The following is a 25367-nucleotide window of genomic DNA, read 5'->3' on the forward strand; positions in this document are numbered from 1 at the left end:
CCCTTAGAGCAAATGCTCTCTTGACGTTAAGATTTTCAGAATCCAACCTATGAACTTAACTTTGGTTATAGCTTCCTGCTGAAGAAGGAACAGCCAATTAGAGAACAGGGGTGATGTTGAAATCATACTCCAAAGTCTTGTTTTCCTTTCCATGTGACTTATTTATTTACTTACTTACTTATTTTCTGTCAGGGCTCCGAGTTCTTAATTCAACAGAGCTCCCTGACCTCGACTGCAGAGTGTGTCATGCTTCAAAACCTGTCTGAAGAATCGTTTGAGAGGACTATTACTATAGCAAAAGGCAATTCTAGCCTAGGTAGGTTCCTTCCTTTCCACATGTATCTTCCTTCTCAACCCCTTTGCCAGAGATGAAATACTGAACACGGTTTCAGCATTTTGGGCTGTAGGCAATAAAATAGATGTTATAAGTGTTCCTGTGGGTTTTCTGGTTCTCATTTTATGTACTCTTTATTTTTCCTGAAATGGTTAACAGGTTTGTTTACTTCTGACTAGCTTAAATCCTCACTCTCTTAATTATTTAAAAGTATTCATGAGCCTCATTCACAGTCAAGTAAAAGATATATGAATTGTTTGTGTATGAAACAGCAAATCAGAAAAGGAATTCTTAGGAAACGAAAAGTCAGCAATTTGGAATTCTGAATTCTTTGAAAAAGTAAATTATTAGTTTCTTTGAATGTTACCAGTTATGCATAAGTCAGTTTGTATTTAATTTCTTTCATTCACTGAAATAAAGACAAAAAAGACAGCCAGGTGTGCCACCACCAAACTATAAATGCAAGTTATGCAATATTTCTTCCCAGGTGGTGGGATTTTTGTGTCCTCTTTTACCCATAAAGGGGTTGAGGCTGGTTAATAATCACAAAACCTAGTGAATTGGGGAAAGAAGATTTCCTTTAGAAATAAAATCCTAATTACAATAGCTAAAAAATATGGAGGCAGAGCACATTTGTTCTTCGGCGCTCATGTGGTGCTGGTTAATAGAATCATAAACTAGTTTCTCTGAATGTCCAGCTGCAGCCCGAGACACTGTTAGCTCTACATCAGAGATCTTGTTCCGTTTGTCATGTAACCAAGCAATGCCCTTTGCATTGATATCCTCTGGCAGAATCTTGTTTCCTTGTTAAATTTGAGACTTGGCAGTGAAGTCTAACAGCGTTTATGTGGTGGTGAGTAGAATTCCAGTCTCTGTCTCCTAAATTTTGTTCCATTTGGTGGCAGCTGGGTACTACCAAGAGCAGCTAAGTGCAGAATTATACCAAAGAATTTCATTTAGCTTGACTATTTCTTATGTATTACATTTAATAAAATAATATAAAACTTAAGCTATAGAACTTTCTAAATTTGTTAATTATGAGACATAGTATGGATATCTAAATGTGTCAGAAATATTTCATCTGTTAGTGAAGTGTTTATTAAAGCCTGTTACTTTGAATACTAATTCTATAGGATGTTAATAGAAGTTATAAATGGGCTACAAATTTAGAAGTTGGGAACGTTACACTTAAGGAGACAGGTTTTTGTTTGCATTGCTTCTCAGTATCTTTGGTATTCAAATATGCATTGTTGATCTCTAAGAAGTTATAGAATCCAGCATTTCTTACATTTAATTGACCATGGAATCCTCCCCCGCCCTTTTTCTTAACCTTCTTATAAGGCAGAGATTTTGCAAAGCCCATGTGAAAATCCCTATTCTCGTATAATTATTTAATTCAACTATTGAACATTTATTGTGTTCTATATTCGAGTCACTGTTCATAAACACCACAATTTAACCACTTTCCTCAAGGAATATGAGTTTAAGAGAGTAAGCAAATTGACATATCAAATCCTAAATGTGTTCATATGAAGAACATAGAAAGCTTAAAGGAGAGAATAGCTGATCCCTGCTCTGAGTATGGAGGAGTTTAGAAAGACTTTAGGGAAAATTTATCACATAATTTATCACATAGTTGGGAAGCTGCTAGAGCTGAGGCAGAGACCTATGAAGCATTACTGAACTTTGTGTGGCATGGATGAAGTGGGGCGTGACAGTGGGCAGAGTGAGACTTGATGCTAATGGAGTGATAGGTGGGATACACTTTCCAGGGGTCCTGTGCAGGACACAGGCCTGTCCTAAAATCCTCCTGCCTGCCAGAGGTTCCTATGGGCAGTGGTTGCTGAGAGCAGAAGAGTGATAGGGTCAGATTTGGTTTGGAGACCATTCTGGCATAGGTTGGTAAAGTATTTTGGAAGCAGTTGGGAGACTCATGTAAGAGTCATGGTTTGAGCATACCTGGTTTTATAAACTGAGCCTTTGGATTGTGTGCCTATTTTTAGTTGGCTGAGAGAATGTTGAATTTTGTCTACTATTTTTGTCTGTTGAGATAGCTGAATGGGTTTTTGTTTGTTCTATTAGTATGTCAGGCTACATACCTTTTTTTAGCATAGTCCAAGATACATAAAATTGACCATTTAAAATATTTTGGGCTCAATGTGGGAAAGGAATCCATCAAAATCCTTGAGGAGAACACAGGCAGCAACCTCTTTGACCTCAGCCACAGCAACTTCTTCCTAGGAACATCACCAAAGGCAAGAGAAGCAAGGGCAAAAATGAACTATTGGGACTTCATCAAGATCAAAAGCTTTTGCACAGCAAAGGAAACAGTTAACAAAATCAAAAGACAACTGACAGAATGGGAGAAGATATTTGCAAACGACGTATCAGATAAAGGACTAGTTCCAAAATCTGTAAAGAACTTATCAGACTCAACACCCAAAGAACAAATTATCCAACCAAGAAATGGGTTGAGGACATGAACAGATATTTCTGCAAAGACATCCAGATGGCCAACAGACACATGAAAAAGTGCTCCATATCACTCGGCATCAGGGAAATACAAATCAAAACCACAATGAGATATCACCTCACACCAGTCAGAATGGCTAAAAATTAACAAGTCAGGAAATGACAGATGCTGGCGAGGATGTGGAGAAAGGGGAACCCTCCTACACTGTTGGTGGGAATGCAAACTGGTGCAACTACTCTGGAAAACAGCATGGAGATTCCTTAAAAAGTTGAAAATAGAGCTACCCTACGACCCAGCAATTGCGCTACTGGGTTTACCTTAAAGATACAAATGTAGTGATCCGAAGGGGCGCGGGCACCCAAATGTTTATAGCAGCAATGTCCACAATAGCCAAACTATGGAAAGAACCCAGATGTCCATCAACAGATGAATGGATAAAGAAGATGTGATATATATATACAATGGAATACTATGCAGCCATCAAAAGAAATGAAATCTTACCATTTGCGATGACGTGAATGGAACTAGAGGGTATCATGCTTAGTGAAATAAGTCAATCATAGAAAGACAACTATCATATGATCTCCCTGATATAAGGATGTCGAGAAACAACATGGGGGGGCTTGGGGAGTAGGAAAAGAATAAATGAAACAAGATGGGATTGGGAGGGAGACTCTTAATCCCGCAAAACAAACTGAGGGTTGCCGGGGTGGAGGGGATTAGGGAGAGAGTGGTGGGTTATGGGCATTGGGGGTATGTGCTATGGTGAGTGCTGTGAAGTGAGTAAACCTGGCAATTCACAGACCCATACCCCTGGGGCTAATAATACATTATATGTTAATAATTTTTTTAAAAAGTTAAAAAATAAATAAAACATTTTGGGTATACATTTCTGTGACACTCTATTCACATTGTTGTCACCTGTCACCACAAACCATTTATAGTACTTTTTCATCTTCTCCTACCAAAACTCTGTACTCATTAAATAATAAATATTCCCCCTGTCCCTTAGTTCCTGGCAACCATTCTATTCTCTGTCTCTATAAGTCTTGACTATCCTAAGTTCTTCATGTAAGGGGATCTGTAGAGTATTTGTCCCATTTACTCGCTTAGACACTTAGCAGAATGTCTTCAAAGTGCATCCATCCATAGCATTTGTAAGATTTCCTTTCCTTTGTAAAAACATTATTTTCAGAATTTTCTTCCTTTTTAAGGCTGGGTATTTCTTTAGTTTATTCCTTCATTTGTTTTTGGACACTTGGGTTGCTTCTACCTTAACTTCTAAGTTTTGACATAAAAAAGAAAACTAAGATGATTCAGTTCTTGGAGAAAAAAAAAGTAGTGAAAGGTGAAGTGACCTTGCTTTCTATTATATCAGGAAATTCATCTAAACTCAATTTTATTTTACTCATTTTTAAAAATTATGTATTTATTTAAAGAGAGAAAGAGCAGGGGTAGAGACGGAGGGAGGGGGAGAGAGAGAATCTTAAAGCAAGCTCCATGTGCAGTGCAGAACCCAGCATGGGGCTCGATTTCATGACTCAGATTATGAACTGATCTGAAATCAAGAGACAAATGCTTAACCGACTGAGCCACCCAGGTGTCTCTGATTTTAAAATTAAAGCCTAAGAGCTCTTTGTCGCATCTACTGTAAGAATGAAGACCCATTGTCAGAACCCAGGCTGTTGACCAGAAGATGTTGGCCTCACTCTAAAGGGATGCACTGTTACTGTGAAGGGCCCCAGAGGAGACCTGCGAAGGGACATCAGTCACATCTATGTAGAGCTCAGTCCTCCTTGGGAAGAAAAAGAGACTCCCGAGTTGACAAATGGTGGGGAACTAGAACAGAACTGGCTGTGGTTTTCACTCTCTGTTGTCATGTACAGAACATGATCAAGGGTGTTACACTGGTCTTCCAGTACAAGATCAAGGTCTGTGAATGCTCATTTCCCCAACAACATTTAGATTCAGGACAAGGGTTCTCTTGTTGGAATCCAAAATGTCTTGGGTGAAAAATATATCTACAGGGTTCATGTGAGGCCAGGGTTGCTTGTTCAGTTATCTCAAGCCCAGAAACACAATTTAATTCTTGGTGGAAATGATACTGAACTTGTATCAAACTCAGCTGCTCTGCTTCAGCATGTCCCACCAGTTAGAAGCAAGGATATCAGAAAAGTTTGGGGTGGTATCTATTTTTTTAAAAAAGGAAGAGTTCAGCAGGCTGATGAATAAGATCTAAGTCATCCAACTACAAGAAACAGCAAGACGCACATAGGGGAAGCAAAGGAAGAATAAGATAAAAACAGAAAGGGGCAAACCATAAGAGACTCTTAACTGTAGAGAATGAAGTGAGAGTTGCCGGAGGGGCAGTAGCTGTGAGGATGGGCTGCAGTGGGTGATGGGTGTTAAGGAGAGCACTTGTGATGAGCACTGGGTGTTGTATGTAAGCAATGAATCACTAAATCCTCCTCCTAAAACCAGTCCGGCCCTATGTGTTAACTAGCTGAATTGAAATAAAAACTTTGGGGGAAAAATGAAAATCTTCCAGAAAACAGTTCTTAGGAACATTAAAATCAACCAATATGCTTCCAAAAAAATAATAAAAAATAAATGTCCATTACAGTGGAATCTTATTCACCCACAAGAAAGAAGGAACTCCTGCCATTTGTGACTACATGGATGAACCTAAGTGAGATAAACCAGAGAAAGATAAATACCGTGTGATCTCATCTGTGGAAACTTTTTTAAAAAGTCAAATTCACAGAAACAGAGTAGAATGGTGTTTTCCAGGGGCTGAAAGGTGGGGAAAATGATAAGACGCTGGTCAAAGGATACAAGCCTTCAGTTCTAAGATGAGTCAATTCTGGGGATCTCATGTCCAGCACTCTGACCACCGTTAGCACCATATTGTGTATTTAAAATTTGCTAAAAGAATTAGTCTTAAGTGTTGTCAGACCCATGGAAAATGTAACTGTGTGAGATGATGGATGTGTCAAGTAACTGAACTGTGGTGGTGACCATTTCACTAGGTATACATCTATGAAGTCTTTGCATTATATGCTTGAAATATGTACAGTTTCCTTGTCAGTTATACCTTGATCAAGCTGTTAGGAAAAAAGAATTACCATGGCTAGGGAAATTGAGGTACAGCCAAGGACTAGTAAATTTCCCATGATGATATAAAACAGGGGTCAGCAGACTTTTTCTGTAAAGGACCAGACAGTAAATACATTCGATTTTGTAGATCGTACAACCTCTCTTGTGCCTGCTCAGCTTTGCTGGTGTGGCATGAACGCAGCCATAGAGGATCCGCAGTGAACAGCCACAGTTAGTTTCCAATAGAACTTCATTTGTGGATGCTAAAAAAAAAAAGAAAGAAAAGAAAAATCATTAGTATAAGTTTTAACAGAATATTTTAAATACATTTGATGATGGTTTGTTTCTATGAGAGAACTATAACTAAAGCTTGGATGTCCCATTTTCAGGCATGAAATACCAAGTTGGAAACATATTATAATCTGGGTTGTTCCTAAAAAGATATTTGAAATACAGGGACACTTACATGGCTCAGTCTGTTAAGCATCTGCCTTTGGCTCAGGTCATGATCTCTGTGTCCTGGGATTGAGCTCCCTGATGGCTGGGGGAGCCTGCTTCTCCTTCTTTCTCTGTTCCTCCCCCTGCGTATGCTCTCTCTCTCACTCATTTCCCTGTCAAATAAATAAAATCTTTTTTAAAAATTAAGAAAAAGATACTTGAAATATCGTGTCTAATTTGGTATTATTAAAATTAATCTTTAAAAGAATTACTTTACTTTTATACACAAAATACAAACCTAAAAAGGAATCTGTGATTTCTCTTAAAGCAAGTTTTTATAAACCACCCTTACAGCCTTATAGCTTTCCTTACATTAATTATGTAATCTTGTTTGGAAGATTGGGAACTTGGAACTTTGGAAGATTGGAAGATTTGGAACTTTGGCACTTGGTTTTAAGTGAATTTACTTACATTAATTTTAAAAAATCTTTTAAATATTTTATTTATTTATTTGATAGAGGGAGAGAGTACACATCTCCTTGCTGAGCCAGGATCCAGACATGGGACTTGATCCCAGCACCCTGGAATCATGACCTGTGGCTGAAGGCAGACGCTTAACCGACTGAGCCCCTACTTAAAATAATTTTATGCACAGTTTTAAATATAATTTCAATTTTGTACTTTTATATTTTTGAAGAAAATATGAGGGTGGGGTGAGAAGGAAACATAAATTCAGAGGGGATTTATTGAGAAACCCTTTCTGAGGAAGTGATATTGAAGAGTGAGAAGGAATTAGCTGTGTGAGAGCTACAGAACAGTGTTGGGGAGAGACTCCTCTGAGAAGTGGGGAGAAACTGGGTGTGTTTCTGAAAGCAGTCCATGTGGCTGGAGGACGGGGAGCCAAGGGCTTGGTGCTTATGAAGGGCACATGTTGGGAGGGCTAGGCCATCAGTGCTGGACAGACTGTGCCAATTAGGTGTGCTGTATATTAGCACCGCAGGACACTGGTAAAGGATTGTTAGCGAGGCGGTGATGTGGCCTGTCTCTTTTGAATGGTCGCTGTGTCTGCTCTGAGAAAAATGCATTGGTGGTTGTCAGGAGACCAATTAGGAAGACCAATTAGGAAGCTGTTTCAAAAAGTGAGGCAAGAAATGCCAGCTTGGTGTAGGGTTAGTGTGGAAACAGAGAAAGGTGAATGTGTTCAAGATAAATTTTGGAGCTGGAAGTGACAGGAAGTGGTGATGGATTAGAGATATGAGGAGAGCGAGGGAGCTGGGACTCGAGAACAACTCCAGCGTTTCTGTTGTGAGAAATGGAGAGTAGCTAACGAATGCTGCTGCCAAAGAGGGGAAGGAACCTGGTGAGATACGGGAAGTGGAAACTTGGAAATTCAATTTTATATATACTAAGGCTGCGTTTCCTATTAGCCATCTAAGGAACATGTCAGGAGAGCAATGAAATCCCGAGATCTGGAGCTCCTAGAACTTCAGATTCAGAGATGAAATGGGGAGAGATTAGAATTAAGTGCATATCCCTTCGGTTACACAGACCACTATACATCAGGCACTGAGGGTAAGACTTGAGTGCAAGCTTCTTGCTTTTTCCATCTCATGAAATCAGCATAGAACTTGGCACATAGTCAATATATGGTAAACACATAGTAAATGGATAAATGATCTAGAAATAAGGTAAAAGCCTAGAGTTTCTTAGTTTATACAACTCATTTTCCATTTGTATTCTTTCTCTTTGTTTTCTTATTGTATAAGAGATGAACTGCTATAAAATTGATTTGTTATTGTCAAAATATCTGCCTTAGGAGAGTTTTCTGTTTAAGGGGCAACCATCAAATAGCCTGAATTCTATTCACTCCACAGTGTAAATCGATTTCATTTCTAGTGCAGTCAATGTAGAATGTCTTTTTCCTGGATACAAGTTGAGAAACATTAAAAAATGTACTTAAAACTTATTTTATGTTAGAAACTTTTTTCTTTCCTTTTTATTGTTTTTCTGTTGGATAAAAAAGTTACTCCTTTTATCTATGGATCCATAGGGATTATTAAATTCAAGTTAACGTGAATTTTTGAGGGTCACAAACTTGATACATATCTGTGCTTCTCCTTTACCATAGGGATGACAGTAAGTGCTAATAAAGATGGCTTGGGGATGATTGTTCGAAGCATTATTCATGGAGGTTCCATTAGTCGAGATGGCCGGATTGCTGTTGGGGATTGCATCTTATCTATTAATGAAGAATCTACTATCAGTTTAACTAATGCCCAGGCACGAGCGATGTTGAGAAGACACTCTCTCATTGGGCCTGACATAAAGTAAGTATTATGTTTACTCCAGTTTGGCTTGGGAAATTCAAAAATTTCAGTTCATGAATCAGAATTTTTTCAGTAGGTACCTCTGTTTCATATACAAAAATTATCACATATTTATTAAATATAAATCACTCAGGAACTCGACTATTCCTGAATAGTTCTTGATTGTAGACATAGTTTCTTTAAGACTATACAGTGTTGAAATATTTGAAAATGATTTGCCTCCTGTGTTTAATTTTGCTCCATTGCTTTTGCAAAATCCTGAGACATCTCTCACAGAGCAGGAGGGTCCACTCAGGATCTTTCAAAGAAGTTTGGGTTGGCCTTAATGTAAGGTACTGGTACTACCCAACTGACCTATGTGAATCCTAGGACTAAGCTGGTTCTTTAATGGCCAGTCATGGAAAAGACCATATAGAACAGCATCAATTTGACCCATCATTTACCATTTGGTTAACTACATCATGCTCCAGGAGAATTCACCAGTATATTGGTATAGTCCGATTGTAGGTCATATAGGATATTTTGTCAGTAAGCGCTTAAACCATCCCACAATCCCATAATGTGCTGAAAGCATGTTATAGATATGACTTGGTTTTTAAAGTTACTAAACATTTCTTGAGCCAACATAAAAATCAGCTCATGACTCTGTCACACTTCATCAATGTAATAGCTTGGCTTTTTTTTCTCTAGCATTGATGATTGAGTATTTTTATTTAATGTATAAGGGATAAAATAGTAAGATAAGAGCTCAGGGAAAGATTATTTACCTTAAGTTTATATAATGATTACCATTATGGGAAACTTTGTTGTATTAATGTTATTTTACTGACTTCATTCTATATTATTCTTTTGCAAAGTATGTATTACTAGAGCTTAGGTAAGAAAAAAATATATTACCAGTGTGTCTTTCATTCTTCCATCATTAAAAGCAGAAAAATTTATACTGTTTAAAGTGGTTTCTACCATCTTATACAAAAGTATTATTTGGGGGTGGAATTTCTCTAACAGACTTTCATAATTTTTCATGCTCTTTTGACTTTTATAAGGGAATAGATCATTTCATCTTGTTACAGTTCCTTAATTACTTTAATAATGTGAGTCCAAGTACATTAGAAATTTCAGTGCCTTTAAGAAAACAGAAATTTTAAGAACTTTATTTATCACTTATGGGCGAGTGTCCATTCCTCTAGTTTCAAAGATGAAGGCTATAGACCCACATGGGGACCCCTTATTACAAGGCTTTTAGCTTACATAGTGTAGATGTAGTATAAAACACACATGGCCTGGTAATTGAACATTTAATTGATTGTGTGATATGGATGTCTTGTGCTATTAGCACTGGTGCAGGTCCCTTGCCCACCTTCTGGCTCTCCGTGCACCAGAAGCAGTGCTTGGTTATCTAGCCGTCCCCCTCAGTTCTAATGTACTGCAACACTTAGAAAGCAGCCGAGGAATAAGACCATTGTGACATAAATTTGGCATAAATTAGGCATCTTGTCAACTCTAGGGAAGTTGTCAGGTGCTTTTTCAAGCTCCCAAAGTCCTTTTTCTCCTTTCCTTCTTTCTGTTGCTTTTGTCATTTGCCTTATTTGTTTCCCACGTTGTGAGTCAGCGCCAGGATGGACCCACTTGTGCTTACAGCAGCTTTTGCAGGACTTTGTAGGATGTCAGAGGTAACTTCATAAATTATGCTTTGGGATCCCAGGAGTCAAAATGTAATATCTTATTATTATTTTTTAAAACATTTTATTTATTTGGCAGAGAGAGAGAGACAGCCCGGAGGGGACACAACAAGGGGAGTGCGGGAGGGAGAAGGACACTCCCCACTGAGTAGAGCTGGGAGCTTGATGTGTGGCTCCATCCCAGGACCCTGAGATCATGACCTGAGCTGAAGGCAGACGCTTAAATACTGAGCCACTCAGGCGCCCCCAAAATGTAATCTATTAAACTAAAAAAGTGAATAAGTCCTGCAACTTTTCCTCCTTTAGAAATCAATTAGCCAATCAATCTCTTTCTCATATTCTCACCTGTGTGTGGACACACACACACACACACATTCATAAAGAGAGTCACAAAACATTGATGTCTTCCCAAGTGTCCTCCTAAGGCTGAGATTCAGATGGTTATAGTTTGACTCATGGAGTAAATGGTAGAAATTCGAATCATATACTCCCTTTTCAGAAAAAGGGTGTTAAATGATTAAAAAAAAAAGAATAGCCGTTTAGATGGACTGGAGCTGAGCAGCATTTTGCAGGAAATGTTTTGGCCCTGTCCCTTTCCTATCACTAGCTTTTATGAAGCAGAAGGTTTAGAATTACTTTAAGAGCCATGTGTGGGGAGGGGGTTTGGGAGAAGGGGGTGGTATTATGGACATTGGGGAGGGTATGTGTTTTGGTGAGTGCTGTGAAGTGTGTAAACCTGGTGATTCACAGACCTGTACCCCTGGGGATAAAAATATATGTTTATAAAAAAAAAAAAAAAAGAGCCATGTGAATAATCCCTCCCAAAAGGAAAGCAAGTCCTTCCAGTTACTCTGAATGGAACCATAACACTGCCTCTGGCCAATTAAGCTTTGTAGTCTTTACCTGGATCTAGGCTCCATCCATGTCTCTTCCCCTTTGTGTCTTGTTATGAAGGTGGAATGCCAGTGGAGGAGTGTATTGGGGGACCTTAAAAAAAGATTCTAAATGGTTCAGTTACATAACTGATTGGTTTTAGGTTTTAGGAAAAGCATTGTTTATTGAAGACAAGGCACTGAATTTCTTTTCTGCCGTTTGCAATAGATAGCAAGGAACTTTGTGTCTGTGTGCTCATGCGTGCCTGTGTAGATAATTTGAGTTTCAAGAGTTCAAGAACAGCCAGTTTAAGTTCCAGGTTTCATTATTTTGTATGGAAAACCAGATGTGAAGCCTCACCAGAATGCATTCTGTTTCACTTCTCACTCCACCTTGCCAGGAGCTCTTATATTTCTGTAATAATAGCCAGGGTTTTGTGCTTAGCAGCAGCTGCTTCTAACATCTGCCAGATAATTACTGAGCTGAATCAGAATTCACCTGCCTTAACCTAAAGTGTGGGATGAATTCCTGATCAAGGAATAAAAGATTGATTGCAGTTACATTTTTCTATGCTTGTTAATAATCACTGCTATAGACACCAGTAAAGAACAGATGCTTTTCTGGGGGAGGTGTAGATGGGGAGGGAGTGGAAAGGGGAAAAAAAACAACCAGGAGTACCCACTTTTAACTACATATGTATGCATCTCACATTCCGTTCAAGACATTGACATTTGTTAACACCATTGTAAAAAGATGCTGCGGCGTATGCTTCACATTCTAGATTTTCTGCAGCACCTGCTGATGATCGAGCCCCCTTTTATGTGTGAGTATTGGTGATTCAAAAGCTCATTATGGCTGTGTGTTACAACTTGTCTGTGAAAACCATTTCATGCTTTTGTAACTTCCCATTGCAGGGATAGATCCAGATACGGACTCAGAGTATACATTTTGGCTTTCTTTCCTTCATTTACTTGAGAATGTAAATATCAACACAACTATGAGATTGTTACACGTTCACATTGCACTGATGATTGTAAACTCATTTGGAAATCGTATTTTCCAACTACAGAGCTTTCAAGCTCTTTTGTGGGGAGTGATCCCGCTTGCGATGCAGGCGCTATCTCTGGATCAGTAGCGGGATCACATTTCAGCATCACTGATGCTGCTCTTTCTCCTTCCTCTCCGTTTGTAACCAGAGGTTAGTTTACGTATAAGAATCTTTAACACAGCTCTCAAAGAAGCTATTTCAGTGTGTTTATTCAGACCATATTTCATTTTTGGTGCCCTTCCTGGGATCTGGAGGTGTGCTGTCTGACCAGGCGTGTGTTACAAATGCTTTGCGAGTGCTGTTGCATTGTGGGAATCTTATGGTGTCCTCACTGTGTGTATTGGGGTAAATATTTGCAAAAGCTGCTTTCTTTCCTCTTTCTCACTGCTGTCTAAAATATCAGAAAAATATTTGTAAAACTCCCTGTCCTCTACCCTTGGTAAAAGGAAAAACAGTTTGGGACAAATATAGAGGAAAATTCATTTTTGGCATTGTTTGGGATAGAAATATTTTTTCCATCTCAAAACATTTTAAAAACATAATACTTTGAACTGATTATTATTATCTTTGCTAGTGTGTTCTAGCTTTCCTTCTTTCACCTCTTCCTGACTTTATATGTTTTACCTTTATTGAGTCTTCAGAAATAATACTTTTTTGAAAAAAGATTTTATTTTTCATTTATGAGAGAGCACAAGCAGGGGAAGAGGCAGCAGGAGAGAAATAAGCAGACTCCCTGCTGAGCAGGGAACCTGACCCCAGAGATCGTGACCTGTGCCAGAGGCAGACGCTTGACCAAGCACCCAGGCACCCCAATACCACTTTTCTTGAATAGGTTTTTTAGTTTTAGGTTTATCTTTATTAGTCTTAGCATAAAATAGAATCAGTCTTCCTGACATAATGTGTTATACATTTTTTACTCATTATTTTGGGAAGGGATAAATTCAGATTTACTATTCAATATATTTTTAACACCATAGAGAAGGTGTTTTCATAGATGAATAAATTAAGTAGGGCCAGAATTAGAATGCAACTCTGTCTCCCAGTGTATTCCTAAATCCTCTGAGCTGTGCTTTCTGCTTTATTTTTTGGTCCTGGAGGTAAAAGTGTCATGAAGAGAGACTCCCCAAGGGTCCCTAGAGTCTACAGAGTGATCAGGTGTGACCAGGCTAGCTGATGCACTGGAAAAGCACTGCCTTCTATTTGTTTTATGCTCCTCAACTTACAGTAGCCTCCTGAAAAGTGACATCTTTCTTGTGGTTGAGATTGTGGAGATTTGGTAGTGGTGATTTACCCTCCCACTACCCTCTGATGAGCAAACAGAGCTGTGTCTTCTGACGCCAAATTTAAGTGACCTTACAGAGTGAATGCTTTTTATGGAATAACCAGTATGTCTGAAATTACATATCTTCCTCACGTAGTAAATTAATGCCAGTGGCATAATTTGGCTTTTATTATGACATAAAAGACAGTCCTTTTATCCATGCCCTCCCCTGCTCAGGTTTTATGTACTTATTGTCTCCATGGGTAAGTCATGGATAGCTGATTTAATAGTCTTCATGATTTTTATATTGTGTAATTTTGATACATACAAACTTGATACATACTTTAGCACAGTGTGCTGAACCAAATTGCAATTCACTGTTCCTCTTACCTAACTATTAAGCTGAAGATCTAGGGAGGTATAGTGGTTATGTAGTCTTTTATAGGACAGCAGTAAACTTGAATTTTCGAGTACCAGTTTCTGAACTTTATAGCTGTAGTAAACATCTTGCTCAGTGCCTTCCACACTGTAGGCATTCAGCCAGTGCTTGCTTAATTACTAAGTGACCATTCAAGTGTAGACATCAGGCTTTTCTCTAAAACCAAAATAACTTATTACAGAGTTGCTACAAATTAGCAAGAGGGTCTTCCCATAAACTTATGCTAGTTTTAACTTCAGACCTTCGGGTTCATAACTTCATAGAGCTAGCATATAATTATTATATACTTGTTAATGGTCATAATTGATTTTGTATTTTGGAAGAACTTATATTTGTAAGGATTAACAGATCTTCTTTTTTTAAAGGTTTTATTTATTATTTGAGAAAGAGAGACAGAAAGAACACGAGTCGGGGTTGGGGCAGAGGGAGAGGGAAAAGCAGACTTCCCCCTGCTGAGCAGGGAACCCCACGAGGGCCTGGATCCCAGGACCCTGTCAGATGCTTTACCAACTGAACCACTCACGTGCCCCAGGATTAATGGATCTTTCTAAAAAGACTGTTAGTCTTCCCATATAGAAATTGAAATAATGCTGCTTTTCTCCCCTATATGGTTATTAGTAAACATATAGTTTACCAGCATTTTAAAGTTTAATTGTTTAAAATAAAAAGTAAAAAATTTAAACTTTAATCTGTTACTTTTGCCTATAGGATGTTTTATCCTCTGAGTTTGGAGTTGCTGAGTAAGCTGATTAAATGATTTGTGTGAAAAAGTAGGGATTCAGGGACAAGATATTTTATTTCTGTGTTTTGGAATCTTTTTCTGTTAGACAAAACTTTGCTTTCCTCCTCCTCCTCCTCCTCCTCCTTCTTCTTTTCATGAATTGTGTTCTGTTCTAGAATTACTTATGTGCCTGCAGAACGTTTGGAAGAGTTCAAAATAAGTTTGGGGCCACAATCTGGAGGAATAATGGCTCTGGATATTTTTTCTTCGTACTCTGGCAGGTAAGTGAAGCAGTAAGCTTGCTGCACGGAGTGAAAGATGTCGCGAGCTCCCAGAAGAGTCTGAAGCCAGAGTCAGGGGGCACTAACAATGAAAAAGAATTGTTTCCTTTTCTTCTTTTCAAGATTTTAAAAAGAAGTTTTCACCCCAGCCTCCCCGTTGCTTAAGGAAAGTGTCATATAGTATTGAAAATATATGAAAACTCTAACCCAGAGATGAAAATCATCTTAAGCGGCACCACTCTGTATAGTACTCTTCACATACAGAGTTTGGGGAATTCACCTCAGATTTCAGATTATTTCATTACTTTGCTGGAGCCTACAGTTTGTATGATACTGTATTGTGCCTTTTCTACTCTCATAGATGTTTTCAAACACATGCAGAAATTTGATTTATTTTTTTTTTATTAATAGGCATACAGATTCAGAAACATTTTTAATGGTTAATTCTTACCCTTGGAGAGTGTTGAGCTGCATCTTTATATATGTGCATGTTAGGAGACAGTGTATGTCTTTTCAAAATGCTTTTGATACATAAAGTATTAAGAATAGTTAAGGCAGGAAAAGGGTTTTTTCCCCCTTAACAAAGGGAGGAACTAAATTTTGATGCTGCTGCTGACTGAGTCCAGCACAGGGAAAGAAATATTGTCGAATTGCTTTTCCATGGAGAAGGAAACACTTTACATTCTCAGCCCTGGGGCCGTTCTTTGAGTTGTATTCGCCACTGAGTACAGATTGCTCTTTAAGCAGGCTAGAGCAGAGATGGCTCTGCAAACATCCTGGAGCCTTCTCAGAAGACTTACACTGTTTGTATAGGATGTGAGAACATCCCAGGACACCCGGTGTCCGTGACTCTACAGGTATCTTGATAGGGCACCTCTGTTTCCTCATGACTGCAGTAATACAGACAGGGGAGGGAAAGGTATGCTATGTGTTTAGTAAAGGGAAACAATGTCATAGGCCTTAGGGCCTCATGAATTTTGTGGGAGAAGGAATATTCACTTCACCCTCTATGGAGTTCAGCCATGTTCCTCTCTGGAGTTTCTGTCTCAGGCTTAATGGTATGGAATGATTGTACCTTCTTGGCAAAATAGCAAAGCAATAATTTGAGGGTCCCCCTAAGATATTACTTCAAATAGTGTAAAGGCTATGCCAAGGTAACATTGTATTTCTATTAAGTTGTAAGGCCTTACAAGCTCTCAAAAGTCATAGAGAAACAGCCACTTTCAGCACTGTGCCTCCCTCCCAGCACAGGAGAATGGCTGGATTGTCTAGTGCTGTGACCACCTGCTTCATTGCAGAGGAAGTGTATCTGCTTTTAGTGTAACGGGCCTCAAAACAAAACAATCTGCATTTTATAGAAGAGGAATCTATGTTAGGGAGGCTCAGTAACTTGGCTAAATTCCATACTTAATAATTGGCAGAACTAATATTAGAATATAAGCAGTCAGGTTCCGGGTCCTTAACCATTGGATTCAAAGAAAGAAATGTACAAACCCCATATAAAAATATGGGGCAGCATGGCATGGAGGTTAAAAACTCAGGTTTGCAGTTAGATGGCCTCAGTTCATACTTTACCTCTGTTACTCTACTGTGTGACTTTGTGCCAATATCTGGTATCTTGATGCAGGTTTATAGAGAGTTATTACAGTTGATAGAAATGTCATTGGTAGTCAACACTCAGACACAGGGGCAAAGAAGTCTAATTCATTCTTAGCCAGGTGAGTTCGGGAGAGGAGCACTGGTCCATTTTGCTCCTTGGAGCACACAACACTTAAGTTCTGTAAAGCATGTTCAAAGATGAATGGGGGGTGACCAACACATTTATAGGAACTTATCCAGGTTGATGAAAGGATTCGAGGATTATAGAATCATATGAAGAACATGGGGGTTTTGTATCAGAGGATTCAGGATATTAATATTCTTATAGCTCAAAAGGCAAGAACATGTGTCCAGTGTATATGAGAGTGTGTCCAGGTGGCTCCCTGAGCTTGGATGGGTAAGATCTGCCCCCCTCCCCGTGGATGTCATTGAATATTTTAGGAACTCATTCTAAATTCTCATTATTATCTGTATTTCATACTTTGCTTCCTCTGTCCTATTCTCTCCAGCTCTGTTTCCCGAGGGTTAGCCTCATGTTCACCTCTGTGCATGCATCTTCAGGATATAGCTTCTCTCAGTCTGTCTCCTTCTCAGTCTGCTTCTTAACATCCTTTTTAAAAACCCTCTTTTTGGAAAATAAAATAAAATCTCTTTTTTGGGTCCATTCCCAAAAGTCTTGTCCCACTGTCAGGCTTAGGCTCTTGGAACCCAGCCTCATTCAGAACCTTGTACCTCAACTTGGCTCAGGAGAGGAATTCAAACATAAAACAGTGGGTAGTATAGTTAGGCACATAGATTTTCGCTTAATAGTTGAAAAGCAAAAATCTAACATTTAGGTCAAAGGAAAAAGGACATGTTCAGGGAGAACCTGGGCACTTAGTTGCTTTCCAAAGTTTTTGTTGTGAAACATTCAAATACAGATGATTATTGGGTTTTATGACTTCTGATCTCAGTCGAAAAGTTGTGTGATTTGACCGAGTTCAGTATTCCTGTCGCTGGAAAATGGATATAACTTGAGTGTATATTTTCTTTAGAGTATTAAATTTCTATAAAAATCAATTGCAAACATTTATCTCCAGACTAACTTATGGTAAATTGATTCTGGTGTCATGTTTTTATTTTCATTTGATCAGGTTTTCTTTTCCTCTTAATGTAAAATTGACCAAGGTGGTGAAAATATGAAGTAGTTCTGATTTTTAGCAAATTGATAATAAAATATATATAAGACAAAACTTGCCCGGTTTTACTAGGATTTTGGTGTATTCACTGTGTAAATTTTTAACAGAGACATTCCAGAACTACCAGAGCGGGAAGAAGGAGAGGGAGAAGAAAGTGAGCTTCAAAATGCAGCATATAGTAATTGGAACCAGCCCAGGCGGTAAGGATGATTTCTGTCTTCTGCCTACTCAGTGTTTAAAGATAGGGAGGTGTGGTTTCTAGTGCTGGATTACAACTTGCTACTCTGACACAGGGCAAGGCGTTTTAATATCCCTTACCCTCCATTTCTTCCTGTGTGCGGTGGAAAGAACAATATGTTATTACACAGGGTCTAAACTAACATGTATACAAGGATTTGGCATATAGTAGGGGCTAAATACAAATAACTAGAGAAAATTATGCCTAAGTAGTTGGGAATGGATTATATTTTCTATAGAGCTCGATTTTGGGTTTAAACCACCAAATGGTAATTTAAATTTTCTCTAGCATTTGTAGCACATATATTCAAAACGTGTGTGTGTGTGTGTGTGTGTAAGCATCTTGTTATCACAGCCTGCAGTTATTTTAACCCATGCTCTGTCTGGAACCAGTTTCATATATAGTAGAAAAGATAGTTTTCCTAAATATGTTCAGATATAACACTATGCATCACTAAGGCATATTTTTGTGTTCCTGCTGAGTAAAATCAAATTGAGTTTCATAGGAATTTACTGAGTCCTGATTATGGATGCAGATGATTTTGTGAATAAAAGGGATGTATGAGACCTAAATCCTGCCTTCAAGGAAGTATAGTGTACTGGGGATTAGGCAAGACACAAAATAATTAAAGAAAAATATAAGGTATTTTACATTGAGTGTAAAATATTAGTAATTGTCATTGGCTATGCCCTCTAAACAGATCTACAAGTGACCATCATAATGATTTCTTGCACTTAGGAAACACCAAATACTTGTTCTACAATAAATATATAAAATCCTCCAGAGAGAAAAATTTCTACTGTTCATAAATGTAATGCAGTTTAATGATTTTCTTTGCTTATGTTTAAACATTTTTAGGTTGAGTCCTATTCAAAGTATAGGAAACATATTATGTTACTTACACAAAAAACAATAAACATTTCTAGCCATTTAAAATGACTTTTTCATTGGAATTCCTTAAGAAGCTATTTAACCTACTTAAAGAATCAAGGTCTCTCTACATCATTATTCACATTGAGAATAGAATATAAATGCTAGATCAGTGGCAGAAAATAGATTATGTTGTTTCTTATTTATATGAGGATAAAGGCAAAAGTGAGTTAGATGAAATTATTTTGTAGTTGGTGATCATAGTGATAAACTTGAGTTTTGTTGGACAGAAATCACAGTCAAAGAAGAAGATAGATTTGTCAGTTTTAATAATGCTGTTAGAGGAAAAGTAGATTTTAGAAAGCAATATGCACAATGTTTAGAGTCTATAAGAGCCATGTTAGAATTCTGACTTTTACACTTTTTAAGATAAATTTCTTAATCTCTCCTAGCTCTCAGTTACTTCATCTATAAAATGGGTTTGATAGTAAAATCTTTTAAATTTGGAGAATTTAGTGTGATAATGCACATGAAATTTTTAGCCTGGCTCCTGATACATAGTGAGCACTCAGTCTCGGTCATTGGCCTGGTCGATGGTCACCATCATCACTAATAACTAAGCAAATAGAAAATGTTGGACCCATGAATCACTTTGGAATTTTATTATGAGAAAAACTTGGGTATAGCTTCTGAACTGGAAGATTTTTTTTTTTTTCAAAGATTATTTAGTTATTTATTTGTCAGAGACAGAGGGAGAGAGAGCAAGCGAGTACAGGCAGACAGAGAGGCAGGCAGAGGCAGAGGGAGAAACAGGCTCCCTGCTGAGCAAGGAGCCCGATGTGGGACTCGATCCTAGGACCCTGGGATCATGACCTGAGGCAAAGGCAGCTGCTTAACCAACTGAGCCACCCAGGTGTCCCTGAACTGGAAGATTTTTATACTTATAACTTCAATTTTAGTCTTCACACCAGCCTGAGGTATCTCTAAAGGTGGTGCAGTGAGGGTATGGGTGGAGCTTCCAGAAATCCTAAGAAGATACCCTGCACTTATTAACAAAGGTACTCTTTTGGGAAGAGGTCACAGAATAGTAAGAGGATGCTTACCAAAATAACCAAAGCTTTTATACAACATGGGGAACATGATGGGACATTCATTTGTACTGTTAAAAGAAGTTTACTTTCTGTGGAAATAGAGAATATTTTTTAGCAAAGTGTATATTTTAAAATTTTAAATAAGCTGTTACTCTTACTTTGCATGTGATTTCCATTGACAGAATTGGTAGCATACTCTGTGTATCACTTTCTAGCTTGTTGTTTCTCGCTCAGTCCAGTGTCTTGGATGTCTGTCTCGTTGATACTTCATTCATTCAGTGTAGTTGTTGCAGTGAATTTCAACATCTGAATGCACCAGTTTATTCCCAGGTCAATATTTGACTAATTAATACTTACTTGCTACTATAATAATTCTTTGCAGTAAATATCTCTATTTCCTTATATATAACTATGAGAATTTATCTAGGTATGTATCCATAAGAGGAATTGCTGATTCATAGATTTATTATTTTTAAATATTTTATTTATTTGTTTGACAGAAAGCACATAAGCGGGGGAGAGGCAGAGACAGAGGGAGAAACTGACTCCCTGCTGAGCAGGGAGCCCCACACTGAACTTTATCCCAGGACCCTGGGGTCATGACCTGAGCCAAAGGCAGACACTTAACTGACTGAGCCACCCAGGCACCCTTGGCTCATAGATTTAAATGTGTTATTTATCTTCCGATATCAGTCCGCTGTTCCCATTCCGCTTTACCTGCCCACTGGCATCTTCTGCCCCAGTAGAGATCCAGACAAGTATAATTCTGATCTCAGGCTGATTTCATGGGTGATTGGAGTTCTTTGGTAGGTAATCAGCTCACTTTGGGGTACCGGCTGAAAAGGCGCCTCCTCCTACTCCCCCGCCATCAGAAGTTGTCCACTTGCTTTTTTAAGGTGGCTGTACCAATTTTTACTTCAATTCTTAATATATGAGAGTTCCCTTTTCCCCACAACATTGTTACCACATCATATGATCATTGAAACAACATGTTTTTGTCAACCTGATAGTTAGAAAATGGTATCTTGTCTTAATAAACAATGTATGATCCAAACAGGATTAAGGTGGTGGGGTGCACATTTTCTCACTCGTCATATGGATTGAATTTTGAATCTTTCTTACATTGCTCAGTAGTCATAATCCCAGTCGTCATCGTAGGAGTGATAAAAGATTGATTGCATGCTGTATGCCAAAGCTTCATTTTGCACTTGGCATACATTCATTAATATAATCCTCACAGAGAACTCTGCTGTAGAGAGACTTACTGGCTCCATTTCACAGCTGAGGAAGGTAAGAGAGACTAAGTAAGTTGCAGAGGGTCACACAACTGTTAAGTAGCAAAAAGTCAGGACTCAAACTCAGGGGCTCAATTCAGAGCTCAGGCAGGCTGGCCTCAGAGCCCTTTTACCTTTGCTTTTCTGAATTTCATTTTTTTAAGCCCATGTATAGGCTTTAAGAAAGGCTGCCATTTTCCCAGACAACTAACTCTGAACATGTTCTATAAAACCATACCTTTATAGGTCTCGTCTTTTCTGTTCAAAGAATGTTTACAGTGTTCCGTTCAATGAGGGGAGTCTGGTTCCTCAGCACTGTGGTCATTTTGTCAGCCTCGTGTTTGTTATCTTCTCCAGGATTTTAAGAAGTTACAGCCTTTCTTCCAGAGAGTACACTGGATTTGATAACACTGCTATCGGCTGGACCCCATATAGGCAGACAGGGCTGTTCTCCAAAGATTATGTAACCTCTCTGAACCTCTTCCCTTTAAAAGTGGGGCTAATTAGCGTATCCATCCCATAGGGATGGTGTGACAATTAAATGAAAGTATGTGGTATTCACCTGGAGAATAATGCCGAGCACATGATAAGCTCTTGAGTGTTTGTTGCTATTACTTTTATTATTTAAGAAATTATAAGAACCACTTTCCACTTCACACTAACTACAAAGAACCCTAGCCAACATTTGCTTTCATTCTTTCATTTTTTTTTTCCTTTATAGAGAAGGGTTAAGTAGTCCCATGTATGTATCCTGAATTCTTAAATGTTTACTACAAATGGCTAAATATACTGACTTCTTTACTTTTCTGTGTTATCTCAGGAGCTGCTTTAAGAAGCAAGGGAGGATTTTGCTTCTTATCTTTCACAAAATTCCCAGAGTGAAAGAAAATGATGAGTAGGATTTTAACTAGTTTAAACTATTTACACAAACATTATTAAGATTCAGGAACATGGTCACATCCTTTCAAACTAAATAGAGTTTCTAGGATTATCCATTTCTAATAAGGTAATAAATGCTGACCTCATGTGCTTCATTTCCCCCAGCCCTGGTGCTCTTTTATCTCCAGCCTTTTCTTACTGGATAGCCCTCACCACACAGGAGTCCTTAGGCCAATCTTTCCTCTCCTCTGGGAGCTCCTCAAAGCTCCTCAGACTGAGGGCATATGTTGGACCATGCTTTCTTCTCCTGTTTGATGTCCAGCACTGTCTCCCTTCCCGCAGCACAGAACAGATTACAGTCGCGTTATCTCAGAGCTCTCTGCTAGGTTTCTCTTCTTTTTTCCTCTCAGCCCGGCACCTCACTGCAAACAACATTCTTCTTATGTGTCAGTCTTCCCATAAGACAGGAACTTAATGCGTTCATAGCTCTTATGGCTCTGAGCAGGTATTAAATGTGACTGTCTGTGCGTATTACATGGGTGGAGGAGGTGCGTTCAAGGCAGAGGAAGTAGCAGGCGCCAACGCCCAGAAGCAGGAGAGCAGGCCTAATGAGCTTCGGGAACAGCTGTGGTCGCTGGAGTGGAGAACAGAGGGCACGGAGCTGTGGGAGCCGAGTTTGGGGAGGTGGTGGTAGAATCAGATCATGTAGGATACTGTCAGCCTCTGCTTTCCATGCCCTGACTGTTAATTACCCAGTCTACCTTGGCAAAGAAGACTTCTACAGGGATAAGCTTCTGACATAGTGTGTGCAGGAATGTTCTTTTCCTTGATTTGATTGCCAAACTCAGAAGTTACCATCTGTTCAGGAGTTGTTGAATTTCTTGATTACTTACTGTCTGCAATATTAGAGCTCCTGGAAAATGGTACTTTTTATATGGGTCCATGTCCCAGCCTGAAGTGTGAGTCCAGTATTTACATGTAATAAATCAGCTTCAGAAATACAGTAGTGTTTATCAGACCTTATAAAACACATAATTGGGAAACAAAAATGATTTTGTTTTGCTACTGGTAAAACTTCAATAAATTTGTAAGATTGGCAAAAATTAACTTATTACATGTTATTACATTGAATATTTTAAAATTTAGTTATAATTTTTAACCATGTGAACCATTCTTAAGTATGCAGATCAGTGACATTAAGAACATTCACATTGCTGTGTAACCTATCATCTATCTCCAGAACGCATCATCTTACAAACTGAAAATCTCTACCCATTAAATTTTAAATAATTCCCCAGTTCTGCCCCCTGCCCTGGCAACTGCCCTTCTACTTTCTTTTTTCCCCAGTTTTTTGTTTCTTTTTTAAATTTTATTTATTTATTTATTTATTTGACACAGAGAGAGATCACAAGTAGGCAGAGAGGCAGGCGGGGGGCAGGGGGAAGCAGACTCCCTACTGAGCAGAAAGCCTGATGCCAGGCTTGATCCTGACCTGAGCCAAAGGCAGAGGTTTAACCCACTAAGCCAACCAGGCGCCCCTCTTTTTTCCCCAGTTTTATCAAAAAGTAATTGAGCATACATCACTGTGTAAGTTTAAGGCATATAGCATTTTGGCTTGATTTTATGTAAATATAGAAATATCATCACAGTGGGTTTCAGGTCTTCCATTTAAGTTCTTAATCCAACCAGTAGGTTTTAGGACTTGAATTTAAATCCTTAATCAAAATTAATTTTTGTGAATGGTGTAAAATATGGGTCGACTTCATTCTTTTACATAGAAATATTCAGTTATCGCAGCACTATTTACTGAAGAGACTGTCTCTTCTCCATTGAGTATTCTTACCTCCCTTATGAAATATTAGTTGACCTTACATTCTTGGTTTATTTCTGGGCTCTTGATTCTATTCTCTTGGTCTGTGTGTCTGTTTTTATGTCAGTACTAGACTGTTTTGATGACTAAAATTTTATAGTTTAAATCATTAAACTGTCTAGTTTAAATCAGCTTTAAATCAGGAAGTGTGATGCCGTCTGCTTTGTTCTTTTTTTCCTCAGGATTTCTTTGACTATTCAGAGTCTTTTGTGATTTTGTATAAATTTTAGCGGTGTTTTTTCTATTTCTTTAAAAAATGCCATTGGAATCTATTTGATAGTAATTGCATTGAATCTGTAGGTGGCTTTTGATTATACTTCATGTTTTAGCAATACTCTTCCAACACATGAACACAGGATACCTTTCCATTTATTTATGTCTTCTTTGATTTGTTTTATCAATTTCTTGTTTTCAGAGTACAGATGTTTCACCTCTTTAAATGTATTACTATTTTATTATTTTTATGCTATTGTAAATGAGATCAACTTTTCCCAGAAACTTTGTTGTTAGTGTATAGAAATGCTATTTTTGCATTTTAATTTTTTATCCCACAACTTTATTGAATTAATTGATTAGATCTGACAGTTTTTGGGTTGAGTTTTAGGATTTGTTTATATGTAAAATTATGTCATCTATAAATAGAGACCATTTTACTTCTTCCTTTCCAATTCGGTATTTTTATTTATTTTTCTTGCTGATTGCTCTAGCTAGGCTTTACAGTACTGTGTTGAATAGGTATAGTGAAAGTGGGCACTTTTGTCTTATTCCTAATATTAGAGGAAAAGCTTTCATCCTTCCACTATTGAATATGTTGTTAACTGTGTTGTTACTCTATATGGCCTTTACTAGGTTGAGATATGTTCTTTCTATGCCTGATTTGTTGAGTTTTTATCATGAGCACATATCAAATTCTGTCAAATGCTGTTTTTACTCTATTGAAATGTTCATATGATTCTATTATTTTGTTCTATTAATGGGATTTATCACATTGGTTGATAGCATCCCTGCATCCCAGGGACCCATCCTGCTTGATCTTGGTGAGTGGTCCTTTTAGTGTGCTGCAGAGTTCAGTTTGCTAATATTTTATTGAGTATTTTTTATACATATTCACCAGCAATATTGTGTACTGTAGTTTTCTTTTCTAGTAGTAAACTTTTCTGGTTTTGGTGTCAGGATAATGCTGGTCTTGTACAATGAGTTTGGGAGTGTTCCTTCCTTTTTGACTTTTGGAAGTGTTTTAGAAAGATTGATTTTTATTCTTCTTAAGTGATTAGTAAAATTTACCAGTGAAACCATCTGGTTCTGGTCTTTTCTTTGTTGGGAGGCCGTTGATTACTGATTCAATCTCCTTACTAGTAATTGGTCTATTCAGATTTTCTATTTCTTCCTGATTCA

General features: G+C 38.1%; 1 protein-coding gene across 7 annotated transcripts in view; it reads left to right on the top strand.

Moving 5' to 3' along the window:
* Positions 1 to 25367, top strand: part of MPDZ (multiple PDZ domain crumbs cell polarity complex component) — a 153481-nt gene that overhangs the window by 85908 nt on the left and 42206 nt on the right. For all 7 annotated transcript variants that reach the window (XM_059143564.1, XM_059143567.1, XM_059143569.1 and 4 more), the window contains 4 exons: positions 193 to 316; positions 8470 to 8668; positions 14869 to 14973; positions 17858 to 17950. In XM_059143564.1, coding sequence (XP_058999547.1) covers positions 193 to 316; positions 8470 to 8668; positions 14869 to 14973; positions 17858 to 17950 — 521 coding nt within the window. The remainder of the gene's footprint in view (positions 1 to 192; positions 317 to 8469; positions 8669 to 14868; positions 14974 to 17857; positions 17951 to 25367) is intronic.

The sequence above is a fragment of the Mustela lutreola genome, chromosome 12 (genome assembly GCF_030435805.1).
Source record: "Mustela lutreola isolate mMusLut2 chromosome 12, mMusLut2.pri, whole genome shotgun sequence".
Lineage (NCBI taxonomy): Eukaryota > Metazoa > Chordata > Mammalia > Carnivora > Mustelidae > Mustela > Mustela lutreola.